We start from the raw sequence: 21,937 nt of genomic DNA on the forward strand, positions 1-21,937 counted from the left end.
TGGGGGCAGCCGGCAGACGTTTGTACTGAGCATCCGCGGACCAGCACCGTGGCTGAGCGCAGGGCGCTCCGGCCTCCGCTGAGTGTGCCCCGCGCCAGGTGACCTGTCGGTGGCTTTAGGCGCCGGTGGTTGCATTCTCCGCACACAGCGCGGCCCCTGCCCGGAGCCTGCGTGGCTGACATTGGGCCCCGCGCTCCTGGGTGAACCCTCCTGTAGAGGCTGCTGCGTGGAGCTGGTCGCGGGGGGCGGAGGAGGGGTTTGCACCTGGCGGTCAGTGTGGCCGCCACCTCTGCCTCGGCCTCGCCTAAACCTCCTTGTCTCTACGACGGGCCTATCTTCCCGCACCCGCGCTGTCGCCACCTGGCTTGGGGTGGCGACACCTGGTAACAATTCTAAGACGTTTGTCCCCCTAAAGAAGTCTCCTTAGCTCCTTCCCTTTTTGAGTCTCATATTGGGACCAAACGCTTTAATGTGCTTATTCAGCACTTTTATCAGCATAATTTTGCTGTCTATTTGCGCTGCTCCTCGGAAGGTGTCAAACACCGAATTTCATTGTATTTAGTCACCCAGGTGCCGAGCAAGCTCGAGGAGACAGCGGAAGGACTTTCCGGACGGCGCTGTCGCTCACGGCCCCGCACCAATCACCGCGCAGCTTGCCCTCGGGCCCACCCCTTTGGGGGGCGTGTCCTTGGTGAGTGATAGACAGAGCCGCCCGGCCCGCTCAGCCCAGCCCACGTTGCTGCTTAGATTGAAATGCAGAACTCAAGCCTCTTTCAGCCGGGCACAGACTTCCTTTTACTCCTTCCTTTTGCACTCTCGCCGCCTCCTCCCGGAGAGAAGCGGAGGCACCCACGGCCTGGGGCAGCGACAGGCTGGGACGCTGAGGCCGTGCGAAAAGTTTCTTTCTGGAAGCTCGGAACTGGGGCCCGGTTGGTGTGCTGCTCGGAGCAATGGGTGAGTGGCGGCGGGGGACGCTGTCAGAGTCGGGGAGGGAGGGAGGGAGCAAGAGAGAGAGAGAGAGAGAGAGAGAGAGAGAGCGCTAGGGCGCGCACCCCTGAGCGCTCACACTTTCCGTATTGACTTTGCTCGTGTTCCTACAACTTGTAGGAACATGCTAAGGGTCAGAGGCGCACAGCAGTTCAGTCTAAACGCTGGCTACTGGGTTGCTGTTGATGCTAGTTTCTGATGTTAAGAGAAGGGAGCGGTGGCAAGCCCCGCAGCCCCCGTGGCAGACCAAGTTTTGTTTCACATACTGTACACGCACGCACTCAAACAAACAGAACAGAGAAAAAGCCTGCAGTTTCCCCAAGACCTTGTCTAATTGCGCAGGTCCCTAAGGCGGGGCGCTGGGGACCAAGGGGAGCGGCCCAAGAACTTTAGCGCCGAGTAGCCGCAAAGGAGCGGGTTGCAGGCGTCATGAGCGATTTCCTCGCCCGCTTCCGAGACTTTTGAGCGCTCGAAGCGGCCCTGAGTTTCACCACGTTATTTGTTTCCAGCGGCTGCCAGCACCATCGACATGAGGGAGGGGGACTGACTGGACCGCGGCGGTTTGGGGCGGTTCTGCAGAGCTCGGGGACCAACGGGTTTGAGGAAAGCCCGGGGTCCCTGGTCCGTGGCAGCCGCCCTGCCCCTTGACGCGCGCGGAGGCCGAGTGGCCCGCGGCCGTCCCAAGCTGCGGGTGCGCGTCCCCGCGCGCTGCGTGTTTGTTTTGCAGAGCCAGCCTTCGGGGAGGTGAACCAGCTGGGAGGAGTGTTCGTGAACGGGAGGCCGCTGCCCAACGCCATCCGGCTTCGCATCGTGGAACTGGCCCAACTGGGCATCAGACCGTGTGACATCAGCCGCCAGCTACGGGTCTCTCATGGCTGCGTCAGCAAGATCCTGGCGCGCTACAACGAGACAGGCTCGATCTTGCCAGGAGCCATCGGGGGCAGCAAGCCCCGGGTCACCACCCCTACCGTGGTGAAGCACATCCGGACCTACAAGCAGAGGGACCCCGGCATCTTCGCCTGGGAGATCCGGGACCGCCTACTGGCCGATGGCGTGTGTGACAAGTACAACGTGCCCTCGGTGAGCTCCATCAGCCGCATCCTGCGTAACAAGATCGGCAACTTGGCCCAACAGGGCCATTACGACTCGTACAAGCAGCACCAGCCCGCTCCGCAGCCGGCGCTGCCCTATAACCACATCTACTCCTACCCCAGCCCCATCACCGCGGCCGCCGCTAAGGTGCCCACGCCGCCCGGGGTGCCCGCCATCCCCGGCTCCGTGGCCATGCCGCGCACCTGGCCCTCCTCCCACTCCGTTACCGACATCCTGGGAATTCGCTCCATCACCGACCAAGGTAAGGCTGGAGGGCCGCCGCGAGGACGTGCAGACTCTCCCTCCGCACCCGCGACCGAGTCTCAGTACTTGCGGCTTCCGCCCAAGTCTATCCCACCACCTGGGGCTTTTTTCTTTGGAAATGGAAGGAGTCCTCCCAGGGGGTGTCCTGATCTCATTAACTTGAAATTCATGCCCTTGGTTTCCTTACCACACACAGTCTCCTGCCTCATCTCAAACTACCAGACCCATAACATCCCCCCATCCCCAACACATGGTTCGCATTTGCCACCCTCCCCCGCCTCTCGCGCCGCAGCCGCTGCAGCCTCAGACCTGCTCGCTCTCTTCGGGGAACGCGGCCCCGGCCGGACTTGGGGCGCAGCCCGGGAGACCTGAGCTGGCGCAGGGCTGCAGGCTGCACACACCGCGGAGGGGGCAGCCTGTTTGGGCATCCGATGCGGCCGCGAGGAGTCGGGCACCCTGTGGAAATTGCAGTGTTCTTCTTGAGGATTCTAGCAATCAGGCCAAATTTGCTCAGGCAGGAAGTTCAAATGTCACCTAATTGGTTTCATTCTTATGCTTCACTTCTTTTTCCTCGGAAACGGAGGTCCCGAAGTTACTACTAGTAACTGGCATGTTATTGCATTGCTCATTCTGGGACTGTGTTTTCTTCTCTCTCTCTCTCTCTCTCTCTCTCTCTCTCTCTCTCTCTCTCTCTCTCTCTCTCTCTCTCTCTCTCTCTCTCTCTCTCTCTCTCTCTCTCTCTCTCCCCCCCTCTCTCCCTCTTAAAAGATATATATGATCTTAGGAAGTGGCACCAACCACCGCTGTCTGTGATGGAGACAAAATGCATGGCAATTCCCTGCTGTCCTCTTCCGTTTTCTGCGCGCCTGCCGCTTCCTTGTAGGGTCCCTCTGCTCCCCGAAATGCGAATGGGTGTCTAGTCCTTGCACGTTTTCAACCCACTGTTCTTTTCCTTTCTCACCCTTGACCTTGCAGGGCCTTCAATGTCTTTTCTGCTTGATAAGAACGATTTCCCCAGCCCTCCTGCTCCCTAGGGCTTCCTCAAGAGCTCCAAGTTTGTTTTCCTTTACTGCATTGTTAAAACAAAGCAAAGTAAGCAAACAAACAAAAAACAGTGTAAGGTTTTTTCTAGGTGGGGAGAAAAGAAAGTCAAAATGCCCTAGATGCAAAATATTAAATATTGCAGAGGTAAAGAGCCTACCTTCTTAATTTCTCAGCCAAAAGTTTAAAATGTGCAGAAGAAAAATTGAATAGGAAGGGGGGGTAGTTTCTTTAATTATTTCCCGCCTTTCTTGGTTACCACCACAGTGGTACAATTATCTTTTAAGTAATTAAAGCCGAGCCCCAATTTCTCATCTTCTTGTTCTCTGTGCATCTATAAGATCCTTCTAGGAGTTCAGTTTTGTCTCATTCAGAGCTGGTTGGGGCTCTCGTTGGAGAGAGTTTGCCCTTGATTTATAGGATAAACTGACCTCGCTGACATTTGAAGGAAGCCCCTGTTCATGGGAAAGTGTGAGATCAGCAGAAACGGGGGCTCGCAGGGGGATCTCAATTTCTTAAGATAACTTCAGGCTTGTGCCTACCGATTGCCTTTTGTCTGGGAAGGCAAAGAGAGACTGGCCGTTCTGGGCCAAAACGCAGTGGTCCTGGTGCAAATTGGAACACAATCTAATTCTTTGGAGAGGGGGAGGGACAGTGAAAGAAGACTGACAGAGTTGAAAGAAAACTTTTCTTCCCTCGGGATCCTTCAGTCAGATCAAATGTCAGTTGTAAATGTATTGGGTTGTTGAGACCAGTAACTCTTCATTCGAGATGTTGTTGGTTCTGGATGCCAGCTTTAAACAACCCGTTTTCTGACAAGTCTGTGAATATAAAAAGATTGTTTCTATAAATAGTCATTTCTACAAAATGATCACTGCTTCCAGGCACTGTGTCAGATAGAAGTGTTTGAAATCAAATTGTGGTGGCTCTGTCACACCTTGGTCCTCCAGCCATGGGTCCCAAAGACAAGAAGATGCTGCGCATAGTTTTCAAACATCTTCTCTTTAAAATTGGACTTGATCACTTAAAGATGCCAATGTTTCAATAGGCATACCCTAGGTACAGTGGTAATCAGTTTACACCATATGATTTTCTTTGCATCTCCATTAAAAACACAAAGGAGTAAAAAAAAAACAAAATAAGATAATTGACAACTTTACTCTTTTTTTTAAAGAAAACACTTAGTTCTACTTTCATTTTCTTAACCTTTTATAGCATTAAAAACACACAAAACGACCCCCTCTCTACATAACCTTATCACTGACACATGTGGCATTTAGAGTGGTAATTATAGTATTTATTTTTGCGTCATATGCACATACCCTCACATATTTAATGTATAGAGAGGGAAAGGGAATCGAGGTTGGTCACAGCAAGGCAAAAACCTATGCACATAGACTTTGCATACGTATTGTAGGCAGCATTTTGTCGTGTTTGCAAAGAACTTTGCAGGTCTTTTGTTCCATCTGTTGACAGAACTACTAGGTCCCTACAGCCTAGGGGCCCCTTACCTGGATGCCTGCGCACCCGCACAGGCGAGGTGGGCCCGCTCGCCCCTCCACGCTGTTCAGTCCCGCCGTCCCCACGTCCTCCTCCCTGGAGGCTGGGTTAGGCTTGGGGAGATCGGTTCATCCGGCCTCCCTGGTTCTTTCTCCGACTGGGGAAAACTGGGGCACAGCGCTCAGGTTCCTTCCACGGGGTTCTCTGAAGAGCCAGGAGGAAATCAAAGTCCGGTTCGGAAAACAAGAAACCTTCCCGCCGGCGAGGGTGAGGCGGAGGCCTATTCGCAGGCGCAGGCGGTGAACTTGAGTGAACTTCGAGGGGCCGGGGCTGTGAGCCGCAGAGGCAGCGCCTGGGCGGTCGGGCGCGGGGCTCAGTAGGCGCCTGAGTGTGTGTGTGTGTGTCGGGGGGGCGCGCGGTTGGGACCCCAGCCTGACGCCCCCTTTCTCCCCAGGAGTGAGCGACAGCTCCCCCTACCACAGCCCCAAGGTGGAGGAGTGGAGCAGCCTGGGCCGCAGCAACTTCCCCGCCGCCGCCCCGCACGCGGTCAACGGGCTGGAGAAGGGAGCCCTGGAGCAGGACGCCAAGTACGGCCAGGTGAGCAGCCGGCGGCGGGGAGGGCGGCGCGGGGCCGTCCCGCCCGGGCGCGCGGAGGGACGGCCCAGGCTGCGGGGCGAGCGGGAGCCGGGTCCCGGGGTTCACCGGGCAGGAAAGAGGCCCGACCTTCGAGGGCGCAGCTGGGTCTTGACCCCGCCGGGCCCAGGACCTGGAAGCGCCCCCGGGCCGTGTGTGTGTGTGTGTGTGTGTGTGTGTGTGTGGCGGGGGGGGGGGGGCGGCTGCCCTGCGCCCCGGGGCCGGGGCTCCGCGTGGAGGGCGCTCCCGGGGCGGGCGAGCGGCCCCGCGGCTGCGGGAGGCCGGGGCGCCCGCGGGGCCTCCTGCTCCCACTCCCGCGCACTCGGCTCCCCGAGGAACCGCGGCGAGGCTGGGCCTGCGGGTGAGAAGGGGCGACCAGATAAACTTAATAAAGCGACCATCCGCCTGTTAGACGTCACGTCGGAATCTCCCAAGGGAGCTTAGTGCGAAACCTCAAATTATACGGACCGGCTGTGGACCGTTTAATTTTTTCCTCTGTCCCTCCCCCGACCTTCCCAAAGAAAAATTAAGCCACCGGGCTTCTTTTTTCCTTTCCTTATTTTATTTCTTTTTTTCTGAGAAAGACGAAGCAACCACAATAATAAAAGCCCAAGAGTTTTGAGTCTAAAGTCACCACCACGCTAGAATCAGGACTTCAAAGTCAAAGCTCTCAAAAACAAACAAACAAACAAACAAACAAACAACCTTAAAGCAAAGTAAGGTTTTATGAGCCGATGAGCAGAGCTGGGCAGGTTTGAACATTTCTTTTTTTAAATTTTTAATCTTTTTAATTTTTTTAATTGATTTTTTACAGAGAGGAAGGGAGAGAGATAGAGAGTCAGAAACATCGATCAGCCGCCTCCTGCACATCTCCCACTGGGGATGTGCCCGCAACCCAGGTACATGCCCTTGACCGGAATCGAACCTGGGACCCTTCAGTCCGCAGGCCGACGCTCTATCCACTGAGCCAAACCGGTTTCGACTTGAACATTTCTTAATATCAAACTCCAATCCCAAAGCCTCAAAATACTTAGTTTTCATTTCATTATTTTGAAGTCATAAAACTTGCAGTGTTTTCATACATGTAAAAAACAGCTTTTAGGTAACTGGAACTTGTTACTTTATTCACTTGGGGAAAAATCCCAGTTGTTATTTTCTCTAACAAACCCATTTCCACTTCCTCATTTCTCTCGCATTTTGTTAAAAAAGAGTCAGATACATATTAATAGTTCTCCCATGATATATATCAGAGAAAATAGCAGCAAAGAGAGTCCCTTTTCTGAATCTATTCCTACTGTGAGAATGCCAGAGAGAAATTATAAGAAAGTTTGTCATGTTCTTGTACCAAAGGGCCCTTAATTTGTAACGAAGAGGCAATATGTACAATGGTTAGGAACTCTGATCTTCTAGTACCGTTACCACAAAAGTGAGTTATTTAAACATTTAGAGCCTTAATTTCTTCATCTGTAAAATGGGGAAACAATAGTTTCAACCTCAAGAGATGTGTGAAGAGTCAGCGGGGTAATGCAAACCTGTGGCACATAGAACGCATTCATTAAATACTACCTGTGGTTACAAGCGGTGGTTAGAGATTAACTTTTGAAAACAAGCAATTTTCAAATTCAGAATATTCTTTGTTCAGAGGCCTCATAGTCAAAAAAGTGTCAAGGTATTTTGTTACAAACAATAGGAGCGCATATAAAGCAGCTAGCACAGTAGAAAGCATTTAACAGGTGCTCAGTGATTTTTATTAGGTCATCATTTCTTAGAATAACATCATGAAGAATAGAGTTAAAAAATAGTACCTAATTCCCACATATATTTGATGAACCCAGGATAGGTGTGTGTGTGTGTATGTGTGTGTGTGTGTGTGTGTATATGGCAGTGCCATAATCCAAAAACTTTTATGATAATTTTTGCTGTTTTGATTATAGATCTAGTATTTAAACTTGTTTAGAAATGGTCATCTATACAGACACTTCAAAACTAAACTTACCTATTTAAAATAAAAATAGAACACTGTTTTGAATGATCTACTCTGTATATTCTGAACGTTGAAAATTGATTACATTTAATTCACTGAATATTAAATCACTAAATTATCAGATTTATAAAAACAAGTAGTTTAAAGAAGCAAGTGGTCAAAAGTATTGTTCTAAATACTTAAGAAAACAAGTTAAATTTTTTTCAGAAGAAAGCCATATTTATATCAAATTTACATTTGGAAAGTTCTTAATTGCAATATGCTAATCTTCTGCATTGCCATACAGTAAGATAATTCAAATGATGTAAAATTTCAAAACTTGAAAAGTTTCTAAAGACAATGAAACCAGAGATTACTCTATTACAATGATCAAAATAGTGCTTAATGCTGCAGGTATGCTAAGTAGACTGTCATTTATGAGCAATTTTGGAATTTATATTTTATTCTTAAACTAATTAATTATACATTTTGAAAAATAACACAGTTTAAAGCAAAAGTTAAAGATGTACACCTAGCTACAGTTAAGTAATTCACTAGAATTAAAATATCCTCAATACAGGCATAACCAGCATTTTTTGGGATTTAGATACTCATTTCCTTGAAGACAAAATTATACATTTATATTTGCTCTTAAACATGCAAAGGTAAGGGATGTTGTGTGTGTGTGTGTGTGTGTGTGTGTGTGTGTGTGTGTATCTTTGTATTTGAACAAAATTTGAAAGACTTTGGTAAAAATATATTCTCAAAACTTTTACAATAATACTTTGAGGGCATTTGCAGTTGTTATTAAATAGTACAATATTACATGATCCCAGTTTTATTTTAGTATATAAAGGAGGAAATTGAGAATTCAGAATTATAGGATTTAGACCATAATCTATACCCAGAAGACACCTGTGAAATTACCCGAGACTGAATTGACAAGTGATTGTAGGTAGAATTGATTACTGTAATCTAATTTCCATTTTCATTTTAAATGCAAAGATGCCTGATTGCTAGCAATTAGAACCTTATACACATTGGTACACTCACCTATCTTTTGTTTTTAAAACATTAGTTTAGAATATTAAAATTTGTCTTACACATTAATATTACACTGTAAATGATAATTTATAATGCCATTGATAAATCCTTATTGCCTATCACTGAGGACATGAAAAAAATAATATTTATCAATTTTGTCTTTTTTTCACCCACACTATATATTGGGCTAGAATCCTTTAATCTCATCTAATTCTGAATGGCAACAATGTTCTCTGGTTCTTAATGGCTGGTTCTTTTCTGTTGAAATCATAAAACCTCTATTGAATGCAATTGAATGGCAAAAGAAATATATAGAGAGAATAATGGGTTAGACTATAGCTATCCTTTTACAAGGTACTTAGTGAATCAATGTCTCATTTTATTTAAACAGTTTATAAACAGTTGTATAGCTTTTGAAAAATGTTCTACAATTGGGCAAACTTTCTCAGAAAACATTTTTTCAGATATGGTACTCTAATTAAAGTATCTGAATGGTAGATTGATAAGTTTTGAGTATTTTCATTTTTGGGTAGTATATATTTAACTCAGACAGCAAGCTTAATAAGATATTAACTACAAATAGAGATGTCAGAAATGAAGAAAGGTCTATAAATACTCAAAATTAAGAAAAAGTTCAGAGGTGTGAAAATAGTTGAATTTAGAGGCATAAATTAATCTGAACGTCTTATGAACATTTACACATTGTTTTTGAAACAAATGTAGTATTTCAGAATATTGAATACAATTTTTTAGTGCATTATTTTAAAAACTGGCAGTCCTTGCAGACATATTGTTCCTGTAGACATGCTGTTCTTGTGAAAATATGTTATTTTGCATTGGATTTTTTAAAATTTCAAATAAAGTTAATTTTGTGTTAAAAAATTTATCATTTTGTAGAGAGAATGCAATCGTAGGCTAATGCCAATAGTCTTTGAAATTCATAATGTTATCTGTTATGTAAAACATTCTTTGTCCCAGTTAGCTTTTAACTATTAGTGTTTTAAAACAAAATTAATTATTACATATCAGTTAAATGTGTCAAATAAAATACAAAAGAGCTAACTAAACTTTTAAAGGCTACATCAATTTTAATAGCATTTGGAAACATAACATTTAGAAAAAAAGCTTAAGTGATCAGTTTTCCATTACCTAGAAACATGTAGATCTTCAGTGGGATAACTAAGCATAATTAAAATCCTTTGGATGAATGTTGAAGCCATATTTACAACTGTCATTTGATTTTATCAGGTTTGTTTTGCTAAGTTATTGCATATTGAACTAGGACGTTTAAAATGACAGTCAGAAAAATGATTTCACCAAAAAAGAAAGTCTTGTTTATGTTCAGATCTGAACCATTTTCTTGCTTATGATATATATCGAGGTTGAAATTCTAGGTGAAGCACATCTCTATTTGTGGCTAAATCTACTTCATTTTAAAACCAAGGTAAACTCATTTTATCATAAGGGGAGGACTAGGTATAACTGATGAGTGGATAAAAGATTGTCAGTAGAGGATTTGGCACTGCTGTTTGTATTTTCTTCAAGAGAGAAAATGTTCAGTAGACAATTTCCAGAATTTGAAGAATAATCTATAACCTATAATTGCCAGACAGTTGTCATACCAGGTTTTATTTTTTGTGGCCATTAGTGTTTGAATACTAACACTTTTCCATTTTCTTGGGGGTGGTAATAAATGGAACGCCCATCAACCAAATAATGAAATGGCTAGGTTAGAACTTTTATTTACTTTTTTTCATCAGCTTTATTCATTTTGCTTACTTAAAGTATAATACTTACTCTGTGATAAAGAGTACCTACATTTTTTAAAAGCAAGAGTATGACATGTTTTGCTTTCGAAAGGTTGCACTAACTTAAGTATACAAATGATTATGAAACACCTGTAATGTGTCCTGTTTTGTGGGGATATGAGATGATTAAGGCAAGTCCCTGTCCTCAAACTGTTTATAATCTAGCTCTTTGCCAATACAAATTATCAACATATTCACTTAAAAATGATATTCTTAAGAATTGGCAAATCTATATTTCTAATATTTTAGAACCAGTGAAATGAGCACATACTTTTCATTCATTCTTGTAATAACTTTAACCAAACTACATTGCATTTTATATTTTTTCTAGTAATTTTCTTTAATGATGGTGGGATAAAATCTGTCTTTTTCAAAAAATGTTCAACAAAACAAGTGACTTGCTTATTCAGGCTATACAATTTGATTTGTATTAGTAAATCTCATTCTCAAAATTAAATAGTTAATAGTTTGCTTCAGGGAGGACCCTTGTACAGTTCTTTGGAGGAAAGGATTATCTCATTGCTTTCAAGGAAGATGTGCATTAAAAAAAGGGGTTGATGGATTGAGGTCTTATTTATGGAATATTTAGGTAAAGTCATTTTCAAAAATGAGATTTCCATTACATGCCCAATGCTGGGGTTTCATTTGGAAAATTTGTTTACTCTTCCCTGGGGATTCCATATTCCATATGTTGGTTGATTTATAAATCATATTTACAATCCAATTAAATAGAGTAATTTAGCATGTTTGCTCCCACTATATTTATGGTGTACATTTGGTAGTCTCTACTCAGCCTAACTAGCTTTTCAGATTAATTACATGCCCTTTACTGAAAACATTAAGCAGATTTGGGGTGTTTAAGAAGTGTACTCTTACTGGAAAGAATAAACAAACATCAATGCTACCTGTAGTTGTTTTCCTTTGAGGTGGAAAATTTTACTCTTTCAGTGATTGCTTCATAAATAACAATTACTTTACCCGGTAGAGATTTATATCTTTTACTAATGTCATGTTTCAAAATTAATAGTGAGAAAATTGATGTATTTAATGAGTCACTAGTATGAATGGTGAAGGTGGCAGTTACATTTTAAAGCATGTTTATTCTCTCATCTTGCTTATGGCCATTTCCCCCCTAAATTTCTAAATCTGAACTTTAAAAGTAAAAAGAAAAATTAAGACAAAACTTTTCACTCCAAATCTAGGTTGTAATTTAACCTGCGGGAAAGTCCAGAGCTATTTTTACACTGTTTAAATTAAAAAAAAAAATTTTTAAGCAAACATTTTAGCCTTCTTTTGCCTTTTTGTGGATGTCAGATCTCTCCCAGCTTTCCTTCTCTTCTGCAATACAGAGGAGACTAAAATGACTCTAACTATATTGCAGATTTTAGAGAACTTTGAAATGTTTATACTAATAGGAATAATAACATAAAAGCAGGTTTGGTGCTTGACAAAGAAATGCAGTCATAGAATAAGTAAGGCGCCTGCAGGTAGCATGGGCCTGCATCCAATGCTCTGCCTCCTCCTAATTCCCCGGGACTCTGAAGTGAGACTGTATTCCAGCCTGGTTTCTCGGGGGAGGGCGGGGGGGGGGGGGGGGGGGGAGACAGTCCTGGGCCAAAAAGAAGTGGGTGCATGTAAGGATATTGTAGACATTGCAACAAAACACTTGAGGAGCCCCTAATCAAGGGGGTGTCAGGGGAGGAAAGGGAAGATGACAAAGCAAGAATTTCAGAGAGCACTGTCATTTTGAAAGATAGAAAAATACAAAGATCAAAAGAATGGGAAGAAAAAAGTTAGTTACGATGATAAAGAAAACTCACCAACAGGTTTTTTTCTACTAATGAGAGTGTTGTTTCTGTCATGTATAATGTTAGTAATCTAACCTTATGTATTTGTAAAATGTTGAGCAAAGATTTTCGGTATTTTAATTTGAACCTCAACATTTTAATCCTCAAATTCTTATGTTATGATTCTTGGTGCACATTGGCATCGATAATATATATTAATTAATGCTAGAATGGAAGAGCCGAATGCAGATGCAACCATCTTTCTATAACTGACCTGGAATGATTCCTTTCCAAACTAATTCCTCATAGGTTATTAGGAAAATCCCAAATAAACATGATCAGAACTATAATCTTAATGCAATGCTAGCTTTCTCCTGCAACTTGATAGCTTAGTATATTCATGCTCATCTGCCAAGAGCCTTAAAGTGCCTCCTGTGAGCCATTTTCTAATGAGCCATTCTCAGAAAGAAGGAAAAATATATTTTTTTAGAAGTTAAGAAACAGAATGAGGATACAGCAATGAGAATCTAGAATAAGAAAGAATATTTTACCAGATATTATCTCAAAATATGCCCTAGTTTGAGATTAAATTATGTCTGTCTTTTAATTGTCCAGCAAAAGCAGAAAAATATTTGCTACAGAAGATCCCGTGTCAGACAGGGGTGGTAACTTCTTTTAAACAGGGCCACTGACTTGCCAATTGCCCTAGAGTAAGTGGCTAAAATCCTTAACCTGTATTATTGGGTATAAAAAGAGAATAAAATTTATTTATGTTAAATAGTGATGTGCAATGATTTCTTTGTTTAAGAGTACATATCACCTTTTGGGACCCGTGTAATGCATTTAATTTTAATTCAACATTGTGTTGTACTCCTTATATGTTATCTTATAATTATTATAAACTCAACAGTACAACACAGCCCTCATTATTTGATAAAATGTGTTGAATATTTCTTCGTGGTAGGACATACTCAAGAAATCTTAGCTTCCTTTCTCCTTCCCAATTTTTCGAAGAACAGGCACTTTGACAAACAGAACATGAGGTATATGCTCTTATAGACCAAGGATACAAGTTTAATTCCTTTACTTTTATTCTTACTGCCAGAAATTCATAATTTAATTCAGTTAAATCACACCCATGTATGTAGTCTACTCCAAATATCACTCTAAATTGAGAAAATAATTTTTGAGACCCCACCATTGCATTCTCAGAGATGTGTAAGTGAAAATAATATCAAAATGAATTAAATCAGAAAACAATTCCTATGTTGCAACTGAACTGGAAAAAGCATCTAATTAACATATGTCTGCTTTACTTACCTCTACGGATTAAATGAGTTTTACTAATAAGAAATCTATTATTTGCATTTTACTTTCACTAGGAAATATGTTGCTATGGAATTCATTCACATCACTACCAGGAAAAAGGATTTACTCTTTCTTTTTAAATCATGTAGAAACTAAAGGGAAAATTAAGTTATTTGAAGAAGGATGTTGAGTGTTCATGCCAAAATCAGATTGGAAATCAGGGTGTTTTTAGTGTTGTTAATAGTAACGATACCAACAATAATTGGATGCCAATAGAGTACTGGTTTCTAGGCAGATGTGCCTGCCAGAGCTGCTGCATTTTGTTTGCAAACAGATTTTACATGTAAATTCATTTCAAGAGATTTATCCATGTGGCTTTTAAAAATTCACATCATGGGGCCTCAAAACTTTGCAAGCAAATCTTCCAATTTCAAAACCACACATATGCAGTTCTTTTATAGTTGCGTAGCCAGTTTCCTTTTTGATAAAATAGCTCTGGAAAAAATACCCCCAATCTTCATTTAAAAACCCTTAAAAGACCAACTGTCTGATTTTGCATGTCCTTTGTCCAATAAGCATTCACAGCATGATGTTTTAAAATACCGTCCATGTTTTATTTAGCAAAAGTTGCACTCATTTTGAGTTTCTAAACTGACAGCCCACACTCTGTGCACCCCCCTTTCTGGAAATGAAAGCTACACCAACCAGGCCCTTCACAAATGGCTCAACAAAAGAGCCAAACAAAACCGAAGTGCGGGGAAGGTTGACAAAGGCATATGGATAGCAGAACAGATTCTGAGAGTATTTAATCACCACTAATTCTTTCCTCACCCTGCATAGCCTTCCTATAATTCTGAATAGCAAAGCAAATACTGTGAATTTTCTGGTCATAGCCTCCTCATAACCTTTGTGGAAAGAATAATATCTTGTCTCTTGGCATTATGTTTGTTTAAATAGCAAGACTGTGAATGCCTTTAGAATATGCTTAAGGTCAAACCGTAAAAAAAAAAAAAATCAGAAAGTAGAATCAGAATATTGTCAGCTACTACCACTCAAAACTTACAGTGTGCTTCTCTCTAAGAACCTGTGAAATGTCAACTACTGTAATGTGATTATTTTCACCTCTTCTCTTTTCCTACTCTTCTTAGGCACCAAATGGCCTCCCAACTGTGAGCAGTTTTGTGTCAGCATCCAGCATGGCTCCATATCCTACCCCGGCCCAAGTGTCGCCTTACATGACCTACAGTGCTGCTCCTTCTGGTTATGTTGCTGGACATGGATGGCAACATGCCAGTGGCACCCCACTTTCCCCCCACAACTGTGACATTCCCGCGTCGCTGGCATTCAAGGGCATGCAGGCAGCCAGAGAAGGTAGTCACTCGGTTACAGCTTCCGCACTCTGATGGGAAGTTCCGTCTGCAACAGCTTCACCAGGCCCCCCCTCAGCACACCCGCCCCATCTCCCCCAATCTCAGACCTCACCCTCCTCCCCTCCCTCCCTTCTGCCTGGAGAGCTGGTTTTACGGACTCACCTCCTTTGTGCTGATGACACTTAAATATTTCTTGCCATAACTTCTCTTTCACAGAAAACCTGACATGATGTTAGGATTCAAAAACAAAAGCAATATTAAGGACTGAATGAGGCATTTGTGCTGCCCACACACTGTTTTAATGTAGTGAAGAAACCTGCACCCCTCAAAGGGCTTAAGGAACTTTTTAAATGATTCTTTGGTAAAACCACATGTGTATATTTATTCTAAATCAACCTAAACTTTTGAAACGTGCAATTGTTGAGATTTCACAAAATCAATAAAGGAAAGTACATATAAAAAAAAGTTATGCTACACCCTCTAATCAAATAAGGTGACCAAATAAGCCTGAATTCATCATTAGGAAACCAATCAATAATTGATTTGAGTGATCCTTTATTTTTAAGAGATGACCTGTTTTGTTGGAGAATATATGTATAACACAAGCAATATCTGAATTTAGCTCCTCCCGGTATTTTGACTTGGTTCCAAATATGACAATGTTTATATTTCTATTAGTTTGTAAATATGGACTCTGGATGGTGCATTTGTGTTTTCATTCCATGGGGTGTCCCCCTCCCCCACTCCTCTATTTTTTCTTTCTTTTTGCAAAGGTGACTTTTTGGCAACGTTTTTGTCTCTGTTTGGTGGTGGGCTGCTCAGGCTCCTGGATCTGGACTTGCCATAAATTCTGTGGGTGCAGGGAAGGCTTCCACATCGCATGAAGGACATTTTCTTTCTACAGCAGAGAATTCGAACAACAGATAAAACAAGCCAGTCTCCCATTCTGTGCCCTAATCAGACAACACACGTGCCAAGCATACAAAGACAAGGTGGAAAAGGTTTGAACAAGAAGGCTCTAAAGGAAGTCACTTAGAAACTCAGCGTTTAATGTGAAAAGCTCTGCAAAGACACTTAAAATGAACTTTCTGTTAAGAAAACCACTGTGAAACTAAATTATACTGTTATCGTTGGCTAACCTGTGTGTTCAGCAATCTCAGCCCAAAATTACGTTGTAATTTAAAGAAAATGGGAAATTCTGCTCTAATGAATGTAAAAATGGCTTGCTGTGAAGTTTACATTGTTGTACAGAAGCATGTTTCACATGTAGGTAAACTGGTGGTGGTATTAGTAATACAGATGCTATTTAATTTTTAAAATTTCCCTTTATTCATTTCTGGAGTTACAGGACACCATTTAACTGATAAATCTTTCTAGACCGATTTTAATGTTAATAATAGAGCTGTGGGGCATATGTGTGTGTGAACGTGTGATTATATGTTGCATTTTAAAACAATTGATTTTCTTGGGCAAAATTCTAGTTTTTAATCTCTTCTGTTTAGAATGTTCTTCCTGTTTGGCAATATAGGCTTAAAAATATGTTTGTAAAACATTGGTACAATTCACCTGTTGGAGAATTAATATATTGCAAGTTTTTGGTATTAATTCTGTGCAATAACTAAAAGGGCACATCACTAGATATGGTTGTTAGAGATGAGTTAGGTGATTTTGATTTCTTCCTATCTGTGCTGTGCACAGCCTATATGGCAATCAAGTTATCACATTGGTTTCACGGCTTCATTGAACACTCAGATGGCTAGATTAGCCAGGTTTTCAAATCACTAGGATATAAACAGTAAACAGATTTCTGACATACAAGTTATGTTCAAGGAATTGTTTTCTCCAAGCAGCAGATATCTTATAGAGAGCTTTGAACTGCATTTATTTTTAAAGCAATCAAAATTCAGTGCTACAAATAGAGGATTATAACTTCAGGAGAAGAATAAGCAGAAGGAGCAGATGAACTCTCAGGGCCATAGTCTTCCTTTGATCTTGTAAAACTCCTATTGACATCTGGAGTTCCTAGTCTGGTGAGAAAATAGACTATAAACCGAATGAAGCAAAGATACCAATCCAATATCTTGGTGGAGACTTTAAAACCATACCATACAGTGACTCTGCTGCCATCTAGAAAAACTGACATAAGGTACAGAATTTTTCCTTATCAGATGTTTTTGGGTGGCTGTTAGGAGTCTTTAAAAAACTATCAATTGTTTGTATGGAAACATAACTAAATGTTGTTTTCTTTATCTAAATTAAGAAATCTCTTGTTATTATGCTATTTATAATTTTTCTGGTTCTTGTATTTTTTTTAAAAAATTTAATATTAATGATATCAACGTTTTCTTTTTTCCTCCCCCCTCCCCTTTAGTTCTTTTCTTAGCAAGAGTGAATTCACATGAAATAAATTTAAAAGGACAACAGAAACCCCAAATTACAATTTGCTATTTAAAGCAATTATGATTTAAAGCTACTCTTAAAAATAAGAGAAGGAAAATGGAATGAGATATGGGTTTTGGATTTTTTTTAAACATTATTATTATTGGTTAGCATTGACATATTTCCTCTGTTTCTTAGCGGGTGAAAATGTTTTAAACTGGCAAATGCACTCTTCAGAGATCCTTTTCCATCCCAACCACATGGAGAGGTTAAAGGTTCAATTTCATGGACTCTGTGCAGGCAGTGCTCTCACAGGATGCAAGAGTATTACCTGCAAGGATAGAATGCAGTTGTATAACAGACACATTCTTATTTCTCTTGTTGTTTTTTTTCCTACTTTTAATGACCCTCTTTTGAATATTGGGCTGAACTATAAATGAAAAAACACGCTGGAAAGGATGTACAACCGAAGGCTGTGTATGTATATACAGTATGTCAAAAAGCCTTTATTTTTATACTTCAAATGCTCTAAATTAATAAAAAGTAATAATTACCATGTTATATTTTATTTTTTATTTTCAAAATGCTTTAATAACATAGCCTCATGGTACAAATATCCCATAGAAATAGTTAAGAACAGGTGTCACCTACAACGTGCAGATATTTTTGGTGACTTTTGGCTACTGAAGTAGCATCATTTAAGGATGTAGATATAAAATCCTTTGGTTATATCAAGGCCAAGAAGATATTTTTTTGGAGTGCATGTTAGTACAGGAACCTTTGAAATGCTAAGAATGTACTTCTATTTTGAAACATTTTTCCTGAATAATACATATTTTAACACTGCAAATATCATACTCCACACCTGTAGCTGTCACCAATAACTAATAACCTGGCAATGTACTTTACTTTGAATGTTCTTTTAAGAATGGCACAAGTAAGAGTTTTGAACAAAGGCATTTGGGTACAAATACAAACAGCACACATGGGTCCAAGAAGTGGTTCCAATTTGTGATTTAACATGAACATATTTCAGCAACAAAACTTGTTTTCAAAGGGAACTATGTGAAGAAAAGTAGTTTAATATAACTTCATGTTTTCTATTTGTCATAAAAGACTACAAATATCAGAAGTTTAAAGTATGACCTGATTTAAACAACAGTACAAAGTATAAAGTAGATTTAGGAAAATATAGCTGAAATGTGAATTATTACTAGAAAACTGAACAGATTTGCGTTTAACATAAAAGTGAACATATTAAAAAGGCATTTTAGTGCACCTTTAAAATACTTTATTTGTGACTTTTACATATTATTTATGGAAGAGTTAAATTTTTAAAAAACTTTAAATTTTGGCTTTTTTTTTTTTTTTTACTTTAAGCATTTGTTGGCCTCTTGGGGAAAAATAATTATCAATACAATAGATTTTCATTGTGAACCAATGTAAATAAAACATAGGTCACAAAACTTATATTGCTTTTATGAAATATTTCTGACTTCTACACTATTTTTCTATATTCAGTTTGCATACCTAATTGCTTCATATTATTTTTATTCTTACAATTTTATGAATATGGCCATAACTACAGTCTCAAATTGTCTAGAGATAATTTTTGAAGTATCAAAATAGATTCTGATCTTAGATTGTTTCCCCCTTTATAATTGTACATAAATTATAATTTATAACTGTATCAGATTAGCTGATTGATAGTTTCAAGGTGCTGTAGAGCAAATATGCATTATCTCCAGGGGTAAAATCACGTCATAGGCAATCACCAGTTCTCCTGAAGCCATGAATAGGTATATTCATAAACCAGCAGCATCACTGCACCACCTAGAAAAGAAAAGAGCTGGCTCTTATCACAATCCTGTAAAACAGGGATGTCTTTCCCCCTGAGAAGTCCCATGCAACCCATCGGGCAGGGGCTGTTCAGAATCATCAGTTCTTGAGCTCCAATATATAGATATAAAGCTACTGTGGAAAATTCTCAGAGCAAAATCAAGACCATCTTGAGTCTCCAAATACATTTCCCCCCCATGAGTTTCTGTAACTTTCATCATTTCTCATCAGATTCCTTTTCAGGCACTTCTAATTTTTAAAAGTAAATAAATATAGACATTTAGTCATGTAAGGGCATGTGGCTTTCCTGCAAACAGAAGCCTTCAGGTTCTTCATATGTAGGCAAAGGATTTATCTTTTTCAGTCCATAATTAGCATTGTTGTAGTTGCATTCAAGAAGAAAATCTCTAAGATGGTGCTTGACGAATGAGACTGCTTTTCTCTTACAGCTTTCGATTTGGATTGCAATGTGAAAAATAGCTTCTGAATATTAAAAAAATATGTATTGCAAAACTAAGCTAGCTTTCAACCTCCTTTTGTTTTCATTCCTTTTATCTGCCTAGGACATATATGGATTGCACTTGAAAATTTGGTAGTAGGGGTGGGTGTCATAAGAGCACCATTTGTCTTGGTAGAGAAGAGTTATATAACTGGCTGCAAAGAGGCTTGCTATGTAATATGTCAACAGGAATATGATACAGGAAAACAGGCACAACCCTGTTGAATACCTAGACATCAGGAGAGCATTTGTATGTGGGCGATTTTGTGTTCTATCTAATGCAGTAAATTGCACATTTTCTGTGTCCTTTAAGACAATCTCTATTTCTCCTTTCATGTCTGTGTGAAAACGATTACAAAATCAAAATGTGGACAAGTATCCTCAGCACAACTTAGAGAAGACTTGGCTGAATGAACAGAAGACTGACTTCTAACAGAAAGAAAGAGAACTTGATTTTAGTTCTTTTGTACACACTGCCATATGCTTTCTAAAAAACCTACAGGCTGCACATGTTTGTGTAACTTTATACCAAAGATAATTATCTGCCTGTAATTTTCATTTTTAACCCATGAAGATACTCTACTAGACCGGTCTCACTGCTGTAGCCCTCTTGGCGCTCTGGCAAGCGAGGAGGGACGCACTGCAGAGGGTTGTGGATATGTATGTAACTGCAATGTTTACTCTTATTAACTATTCACAACGTAAGACAAAAACACACAGAACTGGGCTAGTTTACAAGCTAGTGATATTTGAAGTTTAAACCACAGACTTCAAGATTCTCCCTTCATGCGAGGTACCTATCAGTAGCCACATAGAGTTGCTAAGGCTGTTACAAAACAAGATGAGATGCTTCTCCAGAATGAAGAATGGAAATTCTCTCACCTCTCTCTCTCTCTCTCTCTCTCTCTCTCAAAAAAATCATCTTACCTTACCTTTCTCTTTACCTTCTTTCATTTGAAGTTGGTAGGACTTGCATGTTTGGAATGAGAGTGAGGCCAGGTGTTAGAATGAGATTTCTAGTTACTCAGTATTGTTTAGCTTGGATAGAACATCCACAACAACCCTTTTCACTGGATTTAACACCACCACAACTCAGGATACCTCATGCAAAAACATTTTTAAAAGCCAACCAAACATTTGCATGCCTCTAACAAAACTTGGGGTCAGATTATTTAAAGAGTTTTGGATTAAGTTTCCAGCCAATTACCGTTTTAGTTAAACTCTCCAGGGTCATCACCCTTTTCAGGCTCACCCCCTCCTGAGAAAGCTGGGTTAGGGCCAGTCCTCTGATTTTCTCTAATGCTAGGTCTACTAGCAGGTTTTTACTGTGTGGTGAAGGAAGAACACCACACACAGAGAGAATTGCACTAAATCACCAATATTCTCACATTGGGTCCTTTTTTTACAATCGGGCCAAAGACTAACAGAAGGCAGGTCTGAATCTCAAATGTGAAGCAGAATCCATGCTTAAATGCCTAGAAAAGCTGGGATAGATGGATCTGGAATTGAGGAAGTATTTTCTAAACACAAGAAAGTGTGAACTGTTTACCAGCTTCAATTTACAGACTTTGTTCTATATCCCAGGTTGGTAGAAATGCTGGTTCATTGGGTTGAGATTTAAGGGTAAATGTGTACATGTGTGAGTACGGTAGGAGAGGAGGACATTGCTGTTAACAGAGGAATAGGAAAAGGAGAGAAGGGAGGAGGAGGGGGAGGTTCTAGGAAACATTACCAGGATGTCCAAGTAGGTGAGTGTGGCCTGGTTAAAAAAAAAAGTATATATTTCCGTACTTATTCACAAGGTTGCTTATAATCCAACACTATTTGCCCAGGCGGTTGAGTCTGTAGCAGTTATTTTCTTATCTATTTACATAGAGGCAGCTGACTCTCCCTGAGGGAATGGCAGCCAGTGTTTGTGGGCTGGTGTCCTGAGGTAAGGCCCTGAGCCAGGAGCCTCCACCACCAGGCAGAGACCAGGAAGGTGCTCCAGGCTGTGCCTCACCACTCCCCAGAGGTGACTGTGAAGACAAGTGGCTCTTGCTGCTCATGGAGGCAGGGCTGCCTCCTTTTCTCTTTTTGAAATGAAATTGAGGCAGGAACAAGAAGAGGGAGCACCAGGAAACTTTTGTTGGGCTGGTCCCTCACCCACTGAAAATCCTCCCCTTCAGTCAGAAGCCAGAGTGTATGTACCTGGGTGCTCACTCAAACTCCAACTGGCTGTGGATCCTTTCCTATTGACTTAAGCTGGGCTTTGGCTTCTATCAGCCTCCAGCAAGGCCATAAATAGTACCTTATAAACAAAGGTAGAACATTTCTGATGGATGCAGTAAGTATTTTGAATACTCATAGGCAGCTCTATATCCTCAAGATTTCTGCCTTTCACAGTGGAATAAACTTTTATTGTGTTGCTGTTAGACACAAAT

General features: G+C 40.9%; 2 protein-coding genes across 3 annotated transcripts in view; one reads left to right on the forward strand and one right to left on the reverse strand.

The window, feature by feature from the left end:
* Positions 1–754: 754 nt before the first annotated feature.
* Positions 755–17,824, forward strand: PAX9 (paired box 9). Its single transcript, XM_070428217.1, has 4 exons — positions 755–954; positions 1,715–2,341; positions 5,339–5,481; positions 14,576–17,824. The coding sequence occupies exons 1-4, from the start codon at positions 951–953 to the stop codon at positions 14,828–14,830; spliced, it is 1,029 nt and encodes a 342-aa protein (XP_070284318.1). The 5' UTR covers positions 755–950; the 3' UTR covers positions 14,831–17,824.
* The window catches only part of SLC25A21 (solute carrier family 25 member 21), a 536,253-nt gene continuing 531,978 nt past the window's right edge, over positions 17,663–21,937 (reverse strand). For both annotated transcript variants that reach the window (XM_070428230.1, XM_070428239.1), the window contains exon 10: positions 17,663–19,009. In XM_070428230.1, the coding sequence (XP_070284331.1) occupies positions 18,948–19,009 (62 nt within the window). In that variant the 3' untranslated portion in view covers positions 17,663–18,947. The remainder of the gene's footprint in view (positions 19,010–21,937) is intronic.

This window comes from Myotis yumanensis, unplaced genomic scaffold, assembly GCF_028538775.1.
Source record: "Myotis yumanensis isolate MYYU_CA2020_CCGP unplaced genomic scaffold, mMyoYum1.0.hap1 SCAF_1, whole genome shotgun sequence".
Classification (NCBI taxonomy): Eukaryota; Metazoa; Chordata; class Mammalia; order Chiroptera; family Vespertilionidae; genus Myotis; species Myotis yumanensis.

What these genes read in the sequence shown, in the direction of transcription:
- PAX9 (XM_070428217.1), top strand. An exon ending in TCGCTCCATCACCGACCAAG is followed by an intron (nt 2,342 to 5,338) that starts GTAAGGCTGGAG and finishes CTTTCTCCCCAG; the next exon opens with GAGTGAGCGACAGCTCCCCC. An exon ending in AGGACGCCAAGTACGGCCAG is followed by an intron (nt 5,482 to 14,575) that starts GTGAGCAGCCGG and finishes TACTCTTCTTAG; the next exon opens with GCACCAAATGGCCTCCCAAC.